Raw genomic sequence first — 19,757 nt, 5'->3', positions numbered from 1 at the left:
GTCTTCAAGGCTGGAGGCTGGGCAGCCCTCAGGAGCTCAGGCAGCTTGGGTTTCCAAGAGCTTCTTTCTGAACAACAAGCACATCTTCAGACATGAAATAGGATTCTTGAGGTTTGAACACAGTTACACACTGCCATGTATCCGAGAGTACACAGTGCAAGCTGATACGAAGGAGGTTTTGCAAGATGGATGGAAGAAGCCCCAGTGAGTTCTTTTTCCATGTCCTTGCACTTGTCTGACCCCTCAAATCAGCCCCTATGACATTAAGCAATAGCCCAGCAGCCCAGATGGGTTTCTGATGTTTTCAGAAGAAAGTGCTGCTTTTCCTACTCAAACGTGTGTGCAACCGTAGTTTCTGCTGCCTAAAGCAAAAGGATATTCTTGCAAATATCCTTTGCACAGAAATAAAATGTTGGGAATGGGGATCTTAGCTCCTGGGATGCATTTATCAAGCCAATCACAGTAATTATAATTAGAACACAAACTAAGTGAAAGCCTAGCATGAAATACATTTGCAGAAAACCTGAACTGCATACAATTAAGCCCTGCTTGGTGGCATTTTGAGGTTTGCCATTAATATATTTTAGGGGTGAGCGAGATTGATTTTTTTAAAAAATATCTTTGGCTAGTTACATCAAAGGCTTCAGTGAGAAAGAAGAATGCACATTACGAACTGCTCTAATGGAACTGTCAGATGGATGTCCAAGGTAGCTTAACTAGCTGTTTAAGACACCCTGTCCAGCTTCCCTGGTGGCTTGGTGGTAAAGAATCTGCCTGCCAATGCAGGGGACACGGGTTCGATTCCTGGTCCAGGAAGATCCCACATGCCGCGGAGCAACTAAGCCTGTGTGCCACAACTACTGAGTCAGAACACTAGAGTCCGTGAGCAGAAACTACTGAAGCCCGCACGCCTAGAGCCTGTGATCTGCAGCAAGAGAAACCGCTGCAATGAGAAGACTGCGCACCACTCTGGAGAGTAGCCCCTGCTCTCCGCAGCCAAAGAAGGACGGCGTGCAGCAACAAAGACCCAGCGCAGCCAAACAGAAAATAAATGCATAAATCTAAAAAGACGCCCTTTCAAATATGTTCTTTGGGCATTAATTTACCGAGGTCTGTTTTAGGGAAATGAAGACGAGAGTTGGCAATTTGGAGGGGGATAATGTATAAAGAAAGCTGAACGCCAAAGAACTGATGCTTTTGAACTGTGGTGTTGGAGAAGACTCTTGAGAATCCCTTGGACTGCAAGGAGATCCAACCAGTCCATCCTACAGGAAATCAGTCCTGAATATTCATTGGAAGGACTGATGTTGAAACTCCAATACTTTGGACACCTGATGCAAACTGAGTCATTGGAAAAGACCTTGATGCTGGGAAAGACTGAAGGCAAGAGGAGAAGGGGACAACAGGAGATGAGATTGTTGGATGACATCACCAGCTTGATGGACAAGAGATTGAGTGAGCTCTGGGAGCTGGTGATGGACAGGGAAGCCTGGCATGCTGCAGTCCATGGGGTTGCGAAGAGTTGGACACTACTGAGCCACTGAGCTGAACTGAACTGAATATAGCTTCAGTTCCTAGCCTTGGTTTTGGAGATGAACTAAACCTACAAGGGCTGAAAAATCCCTCCATGGTTCCCTGTGGTCCAGAAAAGAAAATCCATTCCCCTCATTCAGGTGTCAGCTCTTTGATTGATAAAGTCCTGGCCATTTTCTCTTCCCCTAAACCTGGGCTCTCTCTGCGGTTGCAACAACTTATCATTCTGATTTTTAACTTTATTTATTTATGTGGACTTTCTCCCGTGCTAGACTATAACCTCCTGGAGGTAAAAGATTTCATCTTTTTAACTGGAGTCTCCAGCACTCAGCACAAGAGTCAGGACAGAATGAGTGCCCTTAGATTATATTTGGGGGAGGGGGTACCTTGAAGAATCTTCCCATTTGTCTTGGGATGGAAAGGAACAGAATAGTTTTTCCCCAATACTCTTCAAACACATTTTTTAAAGTGTTTGCGATAATTGTAGATTCACATGCAGTTGTGAGGAATAATACACAGACATCCCATGCACTCTTCCCCTAGTTTCTCCTAATGTTGACAAGATCACAACTCTGATCTTGACATTGATACAATCCACCCACCTAATTTGGAACTTCTAGTATTTTGTATAAAACTTTAATATTTTATATTTAAAACTTTTATATTTCATATGCCCATGTGTGTGTCGTGTCCACTTTATATTTGTGAAAAGGTTTTTCCTACCTACTGAATATTGGGCACGGGTCCAGTCTGATCTAGCACTGCATTGGAGTTGGACCCCACAGATACCGAATATGCTTGAATAGACAGATCTCTTGCACACAGTAGGTGCTCAACAATAGTCCGTATAAACCCATGAACTTGAATGTTAGTGCGTGCAAGAGGGGACCGCAAGGTTTTAAGGTAGAAAACTGAACCTGAGCCATTTAATATTATATTTTAGGGGCAAGACGTTGGTTATTTTCCCCCACAATTGTGAGTTAGCTGACCGGCTAGTTGCTCCAAAGCGATCCAGATGAACATGCCTCGATCGTGAAAGAGCAGTTTTTGAGGTACACCCCTCCCTTCCGGCCACCTGCTGGGGAAGTGGGGGTAACTCGCATCAACCCTGGAGCTCCTCCCACCCCTAACCCCCACTTTCACCCCTTTCTTCGCTGGGGCTGGACTGTTTCACCCCGTCTCCAGGCAACCGCCAGGCGCGAGGCGGGACGTCATTTCCTGAAGAGCCCGCCGGGGGGAGGGGGGTGCGGGGGGGTTAGAGGGGGGAGGGGCAAGGGGCGGGGCCTAGGCTGGGCTGGCGACGGCGACAGCGACGGCGTCGGAACTCACTGGAAGATCGGCCCCGGGCGGCTCAACAGTTCTCGAAGTCCCGGCTCGCGGCCGCGCGGCTCCGTCTGCGCGCGGGCGGTGCAGGGGCGCAGGGGTCCCCGGGCTGCCTGCATCCCGGGGCTGCCTTGGACATGCCTCGCACCCCCTGCCGGACGCCCGCGCGGCTCCACCGGCTGCGATCCTGGAGACTCAGGGTCTAGAGCGCCGCCCACCCCAGTTTATGACTCCGGGGTCCCCCAGCCCGAGAGGAACTGGCGTCCCGGCTGGGGGAGCCCCGGGTATGGTGTGACGGCGCGATCAGCTTTGCTGCGCGCCTCCTGCCGGCTCCGGCCACTCGGGGTCTCTGTGCCCTCCAGAATGTAGCTGTTCTCTCCTCGTCCCCTCGGACTCCAGCCGCAGTCTCCGCGACCTCCGGGCTCAGGCCGCCAACTCCTTGTCCCTGGGGACCCCGCCGCCGTCTCCGCCTCGCCGGGACTCCAGCCGCCGTCTCCGCGTCCTCTGGACTCCAGCCGCCGTCTCTGCGCGCAGCCGACTCCAGTTTCGCGACCCCCTCTGTCTTCGCGCGCCCGGGAATCTAGCATTGGTCTCCTCGATCCCCCCCAGGATTAAGGCACCGTTTCCGTGCCCTCCAAACCTAGACTCCAGCCTTCTTCTCCAGGTCTTCCCGGATCCAGCCCTGTCTCGGCATCTCCCCGGCGACCCCCACCCCCAGCTCCCAGACCCAGACTCCCAGCCGCGATCTCCGCGCTCCCGGCACCCAGCTGTCGCGCCGGTGCCGGCGAGTGCCGCGGCTGTCCCACCGCGCGCCCCGATTCCGCCCGGGCCTCGGCGGGGAGATGAACGCGCCGCTGGACGGCCTGTCCGTGGGCTCGTCCTCCACCGGCTCGCTGGGCTCGGCGGCCGGGGCGGGCGGCGGCGGGGGCGCGGGGCTGCGACTGCTGTCTGCCAACGTGCGCCAGCTGCACCAGGCGCTGACCGCGCTGCTGAGCGAGGCGGAGCGGGAGCAGTTCACGCACTGCCTGAACGCCTACCACGCGCGCCGCAACGTCTTCGACCTGGTGCGCACCCTGCGCGTGCTGCTGGACAGCCCGGTCAAGCGGCGCCTGCTGCCGATGCTGCGGCTGGTCATCCCGCGCTCCGACCAGCTGCTCTTCGACCAGTATACGGCGGAGGGCCTCTACCTGCCCGCCACCACCCCCTACAGGCAACCGGCCTGGGGCGGCCCCGACGGCGCGGGGCCCGGGGAGGTGCGCCTGGTGAGCCTGCGGCGCGCCAAGGCCCACGAGGGCTTGGGCTTCAGCATCCGCGGGGGCTCGGAGCATGGCGTGGGCATCTACGTGTCGCTGGTGGAGCCGGGCTCTCTGGCCGAGAAGGAGGGGCTGAGAGTCGGGGACCAGATTCTGCGTGTCAACGACAAATCCCTGGCCCGAGTGACCCACGCTGAGGCCGTCAAGGTAGGGCTCTGGTTTGCGGTGAACTTCGGGGCAGAGTGGCGAAGCACTTCATATTAGTAGTAACTCCATGCTGTGTGTCCTTAGTCAAATCGCTTGACCTTTCTGGGCCCCGTTTTTCTCACAAGTATTTCTTCAAAACAGGAACATCTAATATTTTTTTTGAGCAAATAGATACCAGGCACTTGGGACATAGTGTTGGGCGAAAAGACATGGCTCCTGCCTTCATGGGGCATAAAGGCTAGTGTGCGGGAGACAGGCATTATCAAACGCTCCTGCAAAGGTGTGATTCCCACAAAGTGGGAAAAGGATTCCTACCAGCATTAAAAGAGATACTGTGTCTGCTTGGCATATGGTTAGTAATCAGTGGGCGAGCTCCCCTTCTGCTGTTGTTATTCTCATTATCCTGGAGGCTTTTGCTCCTGAAAGTTTTGTTAACTCCAGAGTGGTCCGAGGAGCCTGTGCTGGTGACCCACAGAGCTCTGGCCTGACCTTGATATTTATGGACCAGGCTGTGTATCCTGGGACAGGTCCCTCAGAACCTCTCGTTCTCCATTTGGACCATAAGTGTCCCTAACCTTGATGGAAAGGGGGTGTTTGCCTGAATGTCAAGAATAAATCTCCCACCCCCTTGAGAGTAGTTGTGCTTTTTGTGTCTGTTAATTGAGAAAAATAACCTCATGACAACTAACTCTTAGGAATTTAGCATGCTCTTTAAAAGGAATGCATGCGTTTGCTAATCTCATGCCCAGGGATATTGAAATTCTGTTGAGGTAGGAGATGGGACAGTGTTTGGTTTACGTGTGGATTCAGGGATGCTTTGCAGGCACATGTCCTGCGTGCATACACACACACACACACACACACACCTTTGTGTCAAGAAGTGAAGAGTTTTGGGAAAAAGGAACAGTGACACAGTTTGCTTCCCAGGGGATTGGGCAGGCTTGTGACCCAGCTTCTCACCACCCATCCCTCACTCCCGTCTCTGGTCCCCTCCATGCAGCTGTTTTGGACTCCAGCGGAGGGACCGCAGGCTGCTGGGAGACACTCAGGCAGCAGAGGTCTCTGGGTTACTTAATGACCTGTGATCAGGTGCCTCTGGAGCTCATTTCTTGACTGCTCACCTGGGACACAACCATCCTCTGACCTTGGCTTCCCTCTGCTTCCTGACCTGTCTGACCCTCAGGAAGGCCCCGGAGGATTTTAGAAACTTCTCTGCTGCTCCCAGAAAAAGGCTGACGAGTTCACACTGTTTGGGGGTGTGGAGGATAAAGCTCCCTCTGGGTTTCCGGGCAAACATCCTCCTGTCTCCTCCCTGCCCCCGAACAGTTCATCTCTTCCCATTATCTGACATTCCACGTATTTTAAAAATAGAAATAGTCCATTAGCCTTTGATCCTGAAAGGTCTGGAGTTCCCAGATGACAAATTTATACTTGAAAGATATTTGATCCAAATGGTCATTTATAAACGTGGATTCAATTTTAGTGGCAATTTAAAAGGATTCGGGTAGCTTAATCGCCAGGAGGTGATAGACTTGGGAAAGACCTCAGGAAACCTGGGCATTAAAAACACCAAGTGCCCCTTCAGTTCCCACCCCAGACTCAGCCACGCCTCTGAGGCTGGAGCTGCTCCAGAGTTTCTGTTCTGCCCTCCCCATCTGTCGATGGCGCTCTGCATCTTTTCCCCAAACCTCCCACCACTACACCAAGGTACTGCTGCCCGCGGGCACCAGGCCTTAGCTCGTGTGTTTTTTCCTGTTGCCGCCAGAGTCAGACCTAAACTCACTGGGCACAGCTTTTGAAGCTCCAGAACTCTCCTTGCCGGAGGGAGGGGTTGATCGGAGCAGAACAGCCCTTGGACAGGTGGGAGCCAGTGGGAGCCAGGCAGTTCCTTGCTCCTGTCACTTTTCCTGCACAGGCTGGGGGAGCACCATCCTCTCGGGTGACCCGCTTCCTCCTGGCCAACGCCAGGCGTGTAACCTGCCTGGAACACGGCCCTTTGGACCCTTCAGAAGCAACAGGCAAATGAGCAGCTTTGTGTCACCTTAACTCCAGGGGCGAAAGGGGACGGACTTTCCACGGGTGGAATTTAAAACGGAGGAGGCGGAACCTCATCTCAGAGGCCTCAGGAGCCCTAAGGCATGCAGGATGGGCGGGGGTTTCAGGGACAGTTTAGAACACGTGCAGCTATTGACACATTTCCACAAAATTCAGGGTGCCGAGTCCCCTTAACTGAAAGCCCAAAGAAGCCCCAGCTTCTCCACTAGGTGCAAACTGCCCTTAACCAGGATTTCTGCACTGCCAGCCCCGCTTTAAAAGCTATGGTGCAGGGATTTTTAACTTCGGGTTTTATTCAAATGGCACCAGTGTTTCTGCTTCTGTCCTTTTCCTGTTCCAGGATACCAGGTTGCCTTTAGTAGGAGACATGTTTTCCTTTTTCCTCTTCAACTGTATTTATGTGTTTTTTGCTTCCTCCCACAGTTTTACTGAACTGTAACTAACTGGCAAGTTAAAATTGTATGTATTTAAGGTGTGCTGTTGCATGCTAAGGTGCTTCAGTCATATCTGACTCTTTGCAACCCTATGGACTGTAGCTGCCTGGCTCCTCTGTCCCTGGGATTCTCCAGGCAAAAATACTGGAGTGGGTTATTTAAGGTATACAATGGGATATGGGATAGTTGACCACCTTTATATCGCAAAATGATGACCACAGTTAAGCTAATTCACATATCCATCACTTCACATGTTATTTTATTTCTGAGGTGAGAATACTTAAGATGTAAACACTTAGAAAATTTTAAGAATACAATTTAGAATTATTATTAGTAAGTATGGTCACCTTGCTGTGCATTAGATCCCCAGAAGCTACTCATAACTGGAAGTTTCTGCCAATATCTCCCCTTTTCCACCAACCCTAGACCCTGGTAACCACCATCTTCCTCTCTGCTTTCGTGAGCTCAACGTTTTTATATTCCATTCATAATTGAAATCATACAACATTTTCTGTGTCTGGCTTGTTTTACTTGGAGGTATAATGACCTCCAGGTTCATCTGTGTCGTCACAAATGGCAAGATTTCCTTTTTTAGTGGCTGAATAATATTCCATTGTATGTAAATATATGCCACCTTTACCTTCTCGGTTCACCTGCCAATAGACACTTGGCTATTGAGGCAATATGGCTTCAGTCTTAAAATCTTTATTCTTCTTCTGCAGGTAGAAAGGGGGAAAAGATCCTCTGAGCTTCTCAAAGGAGAGATCGCACGCGCGTGTATGTGTGTGTGTCAAAAGAAAATTAAATGTTAGAAATCAGGTTACTTAATAGTTTATGAATCAGAGAGGGTCACCTCCTTTCAGTCAATGGAGGAGATTGAATATACAAAGGTTCTTCCACTTCTCTGTCTGACAAATCAAGTATCCATCGTTACAGCAAATTTAGGGAGGACTTTATCCTCTGTCTGCTGAAGCTCCCGGCCCTCTCTTGAAGCCTATTTGCTAAATCAGCAGTGACAGGCGCGGATAAGGCAAGCCATCTACTATTTGCAATTATGTTGAAACGTTGGGTTTTTGAAAAGTCTATCTTGAACGAACAGGAGCCAAGCCAATACTAACAAAAAAGAAGACCTTTCCAAGGTTTTCAGCCAAAAATGCTTGATAAATTGGCCAAGAAGTCCACAGACCAAGGATGCTGTGTTGGTCTCTGCTATACATTTGCTCTGTGACTTTGGGCCAGTCACCGACCCTCTCTGGGTCCTGGGCGGATGAGCCCGGGGCTGCCCACGGTCCCTTCCAGCTCATTCAATCTGTGATTTGCTTCATGTGTACTACCCAGAAGGCATTTAGAAGTTTAATTCGGTGGGGGTTTTTTTTGTTCTTTTGGAGTTGCTTTCATTCAAGGCAGAGTGAAGAAAAGTTGGCTAAGGATTGGGAGATAAGAACCTTGGCACTCTTGGGTAGCCTGTTACAAAATCAAAAAATTGGTGGGTTACACACTGTGCTGGTAGGAACTTGACCGCTCCCCTCAGCCCAGGAACACCGGCCCGTGTGACATTCCAGCGTACATAGAAAGCGACAATAGGACTGTGGTGCTCCCAGCACCACCCTGGGAGTATTCAAAATCAAACTCACTCCCCGCTTGACTTGCTTTCTGAGTCCCTGATTCATGGGGTAGCAGAAAGGGAGGGGTATCTACGTGTTACTGGGATGTGTGTATGAACGCCTGTGTTTCATCTCGATAAAAATCAAACAGCTTCATTACAGTCTCTGAATTTCCAACACCCCCCCTCCCCCCCACCGCTGGGTACATCCAAGGAACATATTAGAATTCGAAATGTTCCAGAAGTTTGAAACAGGGGCTGGCCCTTTCATTTAATTAGAGTTATCACATCCTCCCTTCCTTTGCATAATAATCCAGGGAGAATCTGCCCATGATAATATGTTATTGTATTTGGTCCGGCACATTCTAAACGACACATTTGTCATTTTCACATTATACACGGTTAGCTGAAGCCATGACAAATTATTACCGCTTCCAACTTGGTGTCTGAAAATCAGCTCCTCCTTCCCTCTCTTGTTCCTGTCTTCCAGTTTGGAAAACCCTGGCTAATGTGTTCATGGGGACACACAGACTTTCCTCTGGCCCTGCATTCATTCTTGGGTCCTCTGAGTCCTGCCAGCCATGACAGGTTGAAAACTCACTATTAATAAAACCTTTATTGAATAGATGTTTGCTTGCTGGATCCAGAGTGTGATGCAGTACCTTCAGAGAGTCCATTTCTTTAATTTAACCTTGTGTGTTTATTTGGCTCAAGTAGATTCTGAAGGTTTTAGAAAATGATGGTGCCTTTCAACTGGTTATTTACTGTTCAAATCAAAGAAGCATTTTACAGGGTAGAAGAGAGCACCTTTTTTTTTTTCAGAATTGTTATTTTTATAGTAGACGATTCCTGCCTCCTGACTTTAAGCTGGACAGGAAAGAGATATAGGAATCACTCCAGCGCTAGCTTCTCATTTCTCTGTCACCCCACCCCCTCCCGACCAACGGGCGATGTTTGTTACCTGCCACAGATTCGTCATGTGGATGGAGCTGCAAAGATAAGTATGATCCTTTAACCCTCGACCAATTGGATTCTGTCCGTGCTGTTGCTGCCCCCCTCCGCCTGCCTCCAGCCCGTGTGCACCTGTCAAGCGCACGCAGCCCCTCGCCTGCCTGTCTGCTTGTGCTCACCGCACACATGCTTCTCCGAGTTGTAATCCCCCCGCCGTCCTTCAAAGGGCTTTGCACTGAAGCAGTCATCCATGGGGATTAGGCTCCAACTGGCTTTCCCGCAAGGTTCTTTGATGACCTGGAAGGACAGCGTCTGGTCTCCACCGTTTAGGGACTCCAGACCAGAGGATCTGATGAGAAGAATGGCATTTCATGGCTAGAGATAGCTGGAGGCTGCAATACAGATCTCTCAAAGCCAATTCTTTTTCTTTCTGTTTCTTTAAAAACCCCCAAGCAAGAATCTGATGTTAAGGAAGGGCTCACATGGACTTCTAATTGCGCCCCCCGACCCTCCAGGGTGGGAGCCACCTTTTCAAGATTCCTAGGCTGCAGAGGTTGCCATTTTACTTTTCCAGCAAGGGGGATGGAAAGGGTGCCAAGAGCAGGAAACAGACTCTGCATTCCGTTCGTTGCACTCCTGGCATCATTGCAGGAGGCAGCCCCGTGGGGCCGGTGCACTTGTATTTTAACCTTGCATCACCGCAACACTGTTGGGAAGAGAAGAGGCTTAGTGTGTGCCTATACTGTTTGCCTCATGCTTTCTCCTTCCCAGGGGAGGCAGGGAAATCAGGGGCTGGTGTTCAAGGAGGTCAGCCGGGAGTCACCAATAGGATCAGGACTTAAGTGGCCCTTTTGCCTTACCTCCCCAGCCCGGAACTCAGCCCTAGGGTTAAACAACCATCCTCCTAGAAAGCAGTGCCAGCCCCCTGCTGGAAGGCAGGCAAAAGGCACCTCCAACTAAAATAAATAAATTAAAAAATAATAATAATAAAAAAATTTTTGAAAAAAAAGGCACATTTTGTGCCTGACATTCAGGGGTCTTTCAAAGGCTTCATTTGACTAAGTGGGGAGTCTGATGCTCACACATCAGAGAAGGTAGCGTATTTTAGTCCTCCTGTCTTCAGGCGCAGTCTTTTGTCTGCAGGCGCTCTGAGCAGCACTTACTGCACCCAGGCCACTGGCTGGCACTTGGAAATCAGAGATGAATGCATACAGCCTGTGCCCTCAGGGAGTCATGAGGGAGACTTGGAACTACTCATAGACGCAGGCCGCCAAGTGCTTTAAGAGCGGTGACGTTGGCCTGCCTCTGCGTCCCTGCCACGCTTTCAAAGGCATCACCCGCTCCCACACCCACCCCCCCACCCTGCATCCATCCTTATAACCTGCTTTAATTTCCTTCAGAACATGTGCCACTACTAGAAGGACATTTTACTGTTTATCATCTGCCTTCCCCACTGTGAGTGAGCTCTGTGAGAACAGAAATTTGACCTGCATTGCTCACTCATATACCCCAATACCTCCACGGTGCCTGGCGCACAGTAGGTGTTTTAATACATAAATAAATATTTGCCGAATGAATGGAATGCTGTTACTACTAATGCCGTGCTGGAGAGTTCAGGACGCCTAGGTTCCTGAGTGTAATAGCTTAAGAAAGTCTGGGGGTTGCAGTGTAGTGGGTGCTGGATAGAAAACTCGAGGAAAGCCATCAACTCTGGTGTGTCGGGTACCAGGAAGCCAGCTGTGTGGCTGCAGGCAGATCATGTGACTCTCTGAACCTCAGCTTTGGAACTGTGAAATGGGCATAGCTACCGCAAAGGGGTTGGATACACCTTAGCCACTAAACTACAACAGCAATCTCCCACCTGCCTCCTTTCCAGGGCTGTAGGGATCAAATGACTGAACAAGTGTGAAAACATTGGTAAGTAGGAAACTATTTCAGTGAAAAGTCTTAAAAAAAGTGTAGTCTGACTTGGTGGGCAATAGCTTTTCTCATTCTCTACCCCCCGAGTCTACCCTATGAGACCCCTTCAGTTATTTTATTTTTCACTTTGCTCTTAATTTTAAAATCACATTTCCAAAAGTGGGTTATTTCCACAGCCTGACTGTGTGAGCTTTCAAAATAGAAGCATTTATGCATTCTGAAGCAATCAATGAACCAATTTTGGGTGAGATATATCTTCTGTATCTTCTGAGTTTTTGTTATTTAAAAAAAAAAAAAGAAAGAAACACCGTTCTGGCAGGTTTCAAGAAACCTCAACATTTTGGGTGAAGGGCAAGTTTCTGTTAATCACATGTGTGTTTCAAAGCTGCTTTATCTGAGAATGCATAATTTCTTTTTTTTCCCCTTCTCCTTCTTTTCCAGTCCCAGCCCCTTTGCCTCCTTCCCCCTTTGAGAATTTGTGTTCCTGCTGCTAAATTGGCTGTGGCTTTGCTTCAGCTGGCAGCCAGTTTCATAGTTATTTTTCCTCTCTACCTGAGTTTTCATAATATCAGCATTCTCTCAACTTTGAATGCAAAGCAAATACATCAGCCTCCCATAAACAGGTCCCAAGATGTCCTCTTTACAGGACTTTAAAGATGCAGGCTACAGGGAAGAAGAGAGTACAGTGACATCAAAGGGTGTTTTCAAACATCCGGGAGTTGGGGCCTTAGAAGAGGTGATTCACAAATTAAGAGGCCCCCCTTGTTTAGTTGCTAATTCATGTCTGACCCTTTTGCGACCCCATAGACTCCACCAGGCTCCTCAGTCCATGGAATTCTCCCAGCAAGTATACTGAAGTGAGTTGCCATTTCCTTCTCCAGGGAGCTTCCTGGGCCAGTGATTGAACCCACATCTTCTGCCTTAGCAGGCAGATTCTTTACCACTCAGCCACCAGGGAAGCCCAGCAAGCACCCTAGGCAGTTCTTAACCACTCTGAAGTTTGGAAAGCCTGTCTTTCTTTTGGATTCCACCCCTCATCCCCTCCCCACCCCCATTTAGTCACATAAAGATTTGATCAGAGACGTGGATCCACCCTGTCCCCATCTTTAACTATTTCAGAGCACAATTCCAGATGTGCAAGGTCAGCTGATATATTGGAAAATCAAGAGAAAGGAGGTCTGTACCCAAGAGGTAGCTTTTGGTGATGGACTTGGGTTCATCTGAGAGTGTACTTGGCTGTGACCTTGGGCAGCTAACTCCCCTTGCCTTTCTGTGACTCAGACTCCGCTACCAGTGAGCCCGGCTCACTGCCCTCACAAACAGGTTACTGACGCTGCTGCACATCAAAAGTTTGAGAAATAAGGCCGTGGAGGTCCCACTGCAAGAAGTGAAATGAAAAATGTTATCGACTGAATTTGCTTGGCTTTGAAAGTTTTTTGTTGTGCCTGCTTAAAAAGAAAAAAAAAGCAAAAATGTATTTGGAAGAAAATATTGGAACTTGAGGCTTTCATGTTCCATCGTAACTGTTTGAATTGCAAAGTCATTTACTAAGTGTAATCAATATTCACTCTGTCAATAGACAGAGTTTCTTTAAAAATGTAATTGTTCCTATCTGGGTGTCAGCATCTGCGTTTTCATTTTGCAGCAGTTATCAGGCCCAGGGGTTGAGTGGAATTGTATGTCTCGACTTCCCTTAAAAATGTGGGGAGGTAAGATAGACGCGTGGCCCAGAGGCCAGTGTGTGACAGCCCAGCCTCGTCCCCTGGTCAGCTGCGTCCCCAACCTTGTTCCCCAGCATCCTCCCCTGATGGCCCCCCAGGGGCCCTGATGAGGAGGTAGAGGAGAGAGCTGTTTGCAGAACCCATTTAAGCTGTTAATACAGGTGAAAGTGGTAATTTGACAACATGGGCATCCTCTCTTTAAAAAAAGAACAACTCTGCAATTTACTTGAACCACTTCTGAAATGGCTAGGCTTCACTAAGAGGTTTCTGATTAAGAATAGAAAGTGATCGAGCTATCAGAAACTTTGCTCAGAAGTAGCTGGAGATGATTTTCCTTCTTCCATTTCTGTCCTCATGGCCCCAGATGGAGGGTGTGGGGTCCTTTGGTGTGTCTGGACCCAGCATCATCATTATCCTTTTGTTCTTCTCTCTTCTGCCTCCTTCCTCTTTCTTCTTGGGTTCCCCAGCCCTCTCCCAGATTTTTTCCCCAGGTCTCCTGAAACCTCTCCCCCTTCCAAGAGTTCCTCCAAATCCTGAGATTATTAAGTCAACTGGGCATGTCAGAATGTTCAGGTAACCCACAAATTCCTTCCTCTTTCCCCCCAAATGTCTGTCTCTTCACCCATCTTCTACCTGTGTCGTCTCTGAACAGGATCTGTTCCTCCCTTTGGTGTATTCGTTTTTGCTTATTTTTTTCAGCGCTTCTGTAGTATTGAGAACAACTTTTATTTGCCCTGGAAGCCCTGGCTTATCTCTGACCCTCTGATGGCACCTCTCTGTTGTTGTTTGGTCGTGTCAGACTCTTTGCGACCCCGGGGACTGTAGCCCACCAGGCTTCCCTGTCCCTCACCATCTCCGGGAGCTTGAACTCATGTCCACCAAGTCGGTGATGCCATCCAACCATCTCATCCTCTGTCGTCTCCTCCTCCTCCCGCCTTCAATCTTTCCCAGCTTCAGGGTCTTTTCCAATGAGTCGGCTCTTCGCATCAAGTGGCCAAAGCATTGGAGCTTCAGCTTCAGCATCAGTCCTTCCAGTGAATATTCAGGCTTGATTTCCTTTAGGATGGACTGATCTGATCTCCTTGAAGTCTCAAGAGTCTTCTCCAACACCACAGGTCGAAAGCTTCTCCATGATCCCTGTCGGGGATTGCACCCGCCCGTGGTGAGTTAGACTCTTCCGGCCTGACCTCTCTCCAACAGGTCTCAGACCACTCCCCCCGACCCCTTTCACCACTGCCAAACTGCGGAGGCCTCCCTGCTGTCTGCCTGCCTGTCTCCCATCTTGCTCATCTACCTACCAGTCCATTCTGCGTCCTGGAGGCAGAGTGGAACTTTGAACTTGGGTCTGATCCCACGGTGCTCTGCCTAGCGCCTCACGGTGGAGCTGGGAACCTGTGGGGCAGAGGGCGAGCTCCTGACCCTGACGTTCGGACTGCTTATGATCCGATCCTTTTTTACCCACAGACGGTCCTTTTCCCCAGCTGTGCCGAAGTGTAGTTCACGCTCGGTCGGACAAGCAGCAAGGCTTCGTTTCTCCCCACCCATGGCGCCATGGCCCCAATGCCGCCCCCTAGCAGACCTCCATCTGCGGGAAACCTTCTCTTCTCCCCTCGCCCCCACCTCCTCCGGGTAGTGGCCTCCTTTTCTCTCGTCATTACACAGAGTGTGTGTTTCCTAATGCTGCTCTGAGGACAATAATAACCTTTGTATGTATAAAATTCATTAAACATCGCGACAGCCTTATTAATAGGTACCATGTTTGTTGCTTCATTTTGCAAAACTGCCAAGAATTTGTCACTTGCCTGTTGTCACCAAGATGGAAAGTGGCAGAGCCAGGATTTAAACCCAGCTTTTGTCGACTTGAGGGACTGTGACCATCACCCCAACACCAGAGAGAGGGAGCATCCTACTGTGCTTGAATCTGGGTTCTGGAGGCAGACATTCTGGGTTCCAAGCTCAATTCTGCCACTTGGCACCTGTAGGTTCTTGAACAAACTTCTTAACCTTTCTGATTTTCAAATTCCTCTTCCATAAAATTGTGATGGAAAGAAGAGTCAAATGGCAGACAAGTTACTAAGCTTCTGTGCTCCTACTCTGTTCAATCTCCTCCATATTGATGGCCTTACAGGTAATGTATTGGAGCACTGTGCATTATCTATTCATTCGAACATTGAATGATTACCCACTGTGTTGGGGTCTGTTTTCCTGCCAAATGATGTTCTACTTGGTATAAAATATGTAACACAAGATGCTTACGAGCTTGCAGTAAGGAGCACAGAAATGCCTAGGGCCACATGGAGGGTTTTCTGTGTGGATCCAGGAACTCTGCTGGGGCTTCGCACACTGACTTTTCACACAGCCCCCAGGGAGAGGAAACAGCATCTGGAATAGGAAGTGATCGGCCGCCTGCATACAGGTGGGAGGTGACAGGCCTAAGATTTGAACCCAGGTCTTTCTGCCTCCAAAGCATCGCCACTGCCCTCGACAGCTTCTATTAATAACTGAGAAGTGGGACATATGAGCCACGGTGCTGGTCAGAGCTGGGTCAGGAAATGTACGTCTTTCCCCCAATTTTTTCCACTTGGCAAGAAAAGCCACGAGGAGCCAGACATCCGAGGCCGAGGCCGCCCTGCTCCTTCCCTGGAGATCTCTGTGCATGTCATTTACTGGACGTCAGGTGCGGAGGTGGCCCGGCCCCCTGCCTCTTTCCTTGTCCCCCTCTCTTATCTCTCTCACTATGCCCTGGCCTTTGTCAGGATTTTATTTTATGCATTGTCTGTGGAAATTCCTTAAATAGATAACTGTGACCTCAACTCCGCGCCCCCCCCCCCCCCCCCCAATTAGGATAAACCCGTAACTTATGAAATCATCTCCCTGAACGGTGGAGGCTTGAGTCTGTCTTGCTGTCTGCCCTCTGGGGCAGGATGAGGACAGAGTCTGCCGGGCCTTGCGTAAAAGACTGGTGGCCGTCAGCCCCATCGCAGACTGGGCGAATCAAAGGCCATTTTCTTTAGCTCATAGGAAACATGAGGAGCAGAGGAGTCTGTTTGAGCTTTTAAAATACCAATGTGTATGTATGTGCACAAGTGTGTGTGTTTTAATGACCTAAGAGAGATAGGTTCCGTTTAGAAAATGTAGAAACCCAGAGAAACACAAAGGAAGAAACCTGAAATCTTGATAATCCCCCCTTAAACTATCACTGTGGGCAATTGATCTGTGTCTCTTCAGTCCCCTGTGTGTCTTTGCCTGTGAATTTGCCCTGGGAACCTCCTAGAAAACTGCCATTCTTGACTAGGACATAGTCATGAAGCCTGCCTCTTTCACCAGAACTATGTATCACAACTGCTTTCCCACCTTAATAAATGTTTCTTGAAAATGATTTTTAATGCTTGCATAATGTATCACAGCAAAGAGGTACATGATTTATTTAACTAATTTCTTCTTGTTGGACTGTTTTTTTTTTTTTAAACCATTATCTTTATTTCTGCTCTAAACACCTCTGTACATTAATACTGAAGCACATCTCTAATAATTCTTTGGACTGTCTTTCTAGAGGTGGCGTTGGCTCCGGGGATAGGCAGATTTTTCAGGCTTGGTAACTGTTGCCAAAGTGCTCTTGGGGAAGAGTTTGTTTTTTTTTTTACAGTCCCTCCTCCAACATTAGCAGTGTATGAGATGCCTCATTTTTCCCCAGCCTTGCCAACACTGGATATCATTTTCCTTTTCCATTTTTGCCAATCTGATAGACAAAATGTATCCTACTCTAATTTATGTAACTTAAATAGTGAAGTTGAACCCCTTTGCATATTTAGTGCTTGTATAGCTGTAAATACATATATAAGGGTTTCCAAAGTGGTTCAGTGGTAAAGAATCTGCCTGCCAATGCAGGGATGTGGGTTCCATCCTTGGGTCAGGAAGATTCCCTTGGGAAGGAAATGGCAACCCACTCCAGTATTCTTGCCTGAAAAATTTCGTGGACAGAGGAGCCTGGTGGGCTCCAGTCTGTGGCGTTACAAAGAGTCAAATGCGGCTGAGCCACTGAGCACACACATGTACATATAAATGGTGTATAGAATATATCATATATTAAACACATACGTACATAGATAATTGCTGTTGGTTTAGTTGCTGAGTCTTGTTGGACTCTTTGTGACCCCATGGACTGTAGTCTGCCAGGCTCCTCGTCTGTGGGATTTCCCAGGCAAGAATATTGGAGTAGCTTGCCATTTCCTCCTCCAGGGGAATATTCCAGACCCAGGGATCGAATCTGCATCTCTGGCATTGGCAGGAGGATTCTTTACCACTCCCCATCTGTGTATCCACTCGTACACTGAGAAAATGATATTGATAGAAACTGATTTTCCTGATGGATGGATGTGCTATGGACATTGATTTCGGACAACAAACAGTCCATTGCAAACCCATCGAGGTGCATCTCATGATTATATCTATGACTCCTAGAATCTTATTAGTTCCTCCTTAAAGGAAAAAAAGAAAAGAATAAAGAGACAAAATTTAAGAGAACATTTGTAAAGCAATTTACTTATAAGAGACTAAAAGCCAGGCTTAGTGGATAATTGAAGAATTGAATTAAAAAGGAATCAATATCTTTCTGGAATCGGCTCTGTCCTCATCTTGTGAGTTGTTTTGCAAAGGGAGAATCACTCTGTCACTATCTTGTAAATTTCTCATGTCATTATCCCCAAGGACAGCACTTTTCTCCCTCTCTTTGATCCTCCGTGTTTTTCCTTTTTGCCCAGCCTTAGCTCACTCAGACATTGAGGCGCAAAGACGCTGGAGAGCAGGGGCTTTGAAATATCAGGTGCCCATTCCAGCCTTTGGGATCCTGGCATTCTCAGCACTGGGGCAAAGATTTGCTTCTGTATCTTCACACTGGAGCCTTTGGAGAAGGTCAAATTCATAAAGAAAAGAGAAGGAGGGGCATGCACAGTTGATTTTGGAAAATCTACTTAGGTTCCAAGGAAAATCTAAACATCACTAAGAAAACGGAAAAGGGGGAAAGAAGATGTCAACTAGTCATCACGTCTCTACCACCTCCCCTGGCCTGTATCTCTATGCATTCACATTTTCCCAATGGTTTGATTACCTTCCCCCTTTCATTTTTGCTTCCTACGTATGTTGTCATGGTGCCTCCTGACCTTTATGTGGAGCTGCATTTCTGGGAGGTGGTTTGGTTGGGCTCACACAGTTGCTTGCAGTTCAGTTGATTTTTCCCTGCATGCAGCAGCTCAAGGTGGTGAAGTGGCCCCAAAGAGCCAGAACAGATGGGCCATGTCAGGGCTCGTCTTGGTCTCAATCTAGCGCCCAATGGGCACGCACGCGTCAGGTGCATGACAATGAAGCTGCCCGTCTTGGATACAGAGTGAATTCTTACCACACTGCCACCCGATTGATGTCCACATTCCACAAGGATTTAGACGGACGCTGTTTGGACTTTTATTTGTAAATGACGTGCATTCTTAGACCAAAGTCAGCAGCAGCAAAGGATTTCTGAGAAGTGGAGGAATATAGAGAGGTAGGATGAGAAAGCCCTATTACTGCCCAAGTGTCTGTGAAAAGTATCTCTGCTTCCAAATGCCTGTGGAGGAGATCTAATCGTCGAGATGGCCTTTAGCATTCATTCATCCGCTTGGCAGTTGTTTTATTGAGCACCTCCTATGTGATTGGTGTGATTGAACATCCTCTTTATTTATTTTAAACTGTTTACTTTGTATTGGGGTTTAGCCAGTTAACAATGTTGTGATAGTTTCAAGTGAACAGTGAAGGAACTCAGCCATACATATATATGTATCCGTTCTCCTCCAGACTCCCTGTTTGTTTATTTTTTTAAATTGAGAGAATTTATTTTCTTCATGAGAGAATAATAGAAGGTGAATGTCCAGGAGTGAGATTTGGGATGCAAGAAGCAGAAGTGAGCAAAGAAATGGTTGACACCTTTTAACTCTTTGTATCCCATTTGTGTGTGTGTGTGTGTGCACTCAGTCATGTCTGACTCTTTGAGACTCTATGGACTGTAGCCCACCAGGCTCCTCTGTCCAGGGGATTTTCCAGGCAAGAATACTGGAGTGGGTTCCATTCCCTTCTCCAGGGGATCTTCCTGACCCAGGGGTCGAACCTGCATCTCCTGCATTGGCAGGAGGGCTCTTTACTGCTGAGTCACATATCCCATTTACTTATTTGTTAATGTATTTGTAATTAATAATACTTCCTGTTTCAAAAATAATTGAGTGACTTAACCTAAAAAGCATATCGTGAAAGAGGCAGAGAGATCAGAAACAATATTGGAAAGTGTATTGTGTGTGTGTATGTTCACACCCATAGGCATGTGCGAGGTGATGCTTTTATAGGAATGATATTACATATTTAAATAGAATTCTGAACTTCCTAGTAACCAAGGCAAAAAGAGAAATTAATACATTCTTTTAGATTCTATAGAAAACTCATTGGTACCTCAGCAGAGGTAAAATTCCTCATTGGTACTCAGTTTCAAGAGGAAGCAGGTCAGTTTCAGGAGGAAAGCAATTATGGTTGCATTTTTCAGTGTCTCTCATTTTACCTGGGATCACCCACAGTCTCCTATCTTTCATATTTACAGGTTTACATATGTACTGATACCTCTGGTCACTGATACATTTGGTCACATCTGTGACCAAACCAGAATTTTCTGTCTTCTCTGTTGTGAAAGATGTTGATAAAATAATCACTTACGTGTAAGTTGAGTGTGTTGAGGTAGGGC

The 19,757-nt window shown here is 48.1% G+C and overlaps 1 protein-coding gene across 2 annotated transcripts in view; it reads left to right on the top strand.

Annotated features, from left to right (window-relative positions):
* The first annotated feature begins 2,858 nt into the window (after positions 1 to 2,858).
* WHRN (whirlin) overlaps positions 2,859 to 19,757 on the top strand; it is an 86,251-nt gene continuing 69,352 nt past the window's right edge. For both annotated transcript variants that reach the window (XM_065947449.1, XM_065947448.1), the window contains exon 1: positions 2,859 to 4,316. In XM_065947449.1, the coding sequence (XP_065803521.1) occupies positions 3,699 to 4,316 (618 nt within the window). In that variant the 5' untranslated portion in view covers positions 2,859 to 3,698. The remainder of the gene's footprint in view (positions 4,317 to 19,757) is intronic.

Source organism: Muntiacus reevesi, chromosome 10 (assembly GCF_963930625.1).
Source record: "Muntiacus reevesi chromosome 10, mMunRee1.1, whole genome shotgun sequence".
Classification (NCBI taxonomy): domain Eukaryota; kingdom Metazoa; phylum Chordata; class Mammalia; order Artiodactyla; family Cervidae; genus Muntiacus; species Muntiacus reevesi.
Note: the sequence above shows the minus strand (reverse complement) of the source record. Positions and strands in the feature narration are given on the sequence as shown.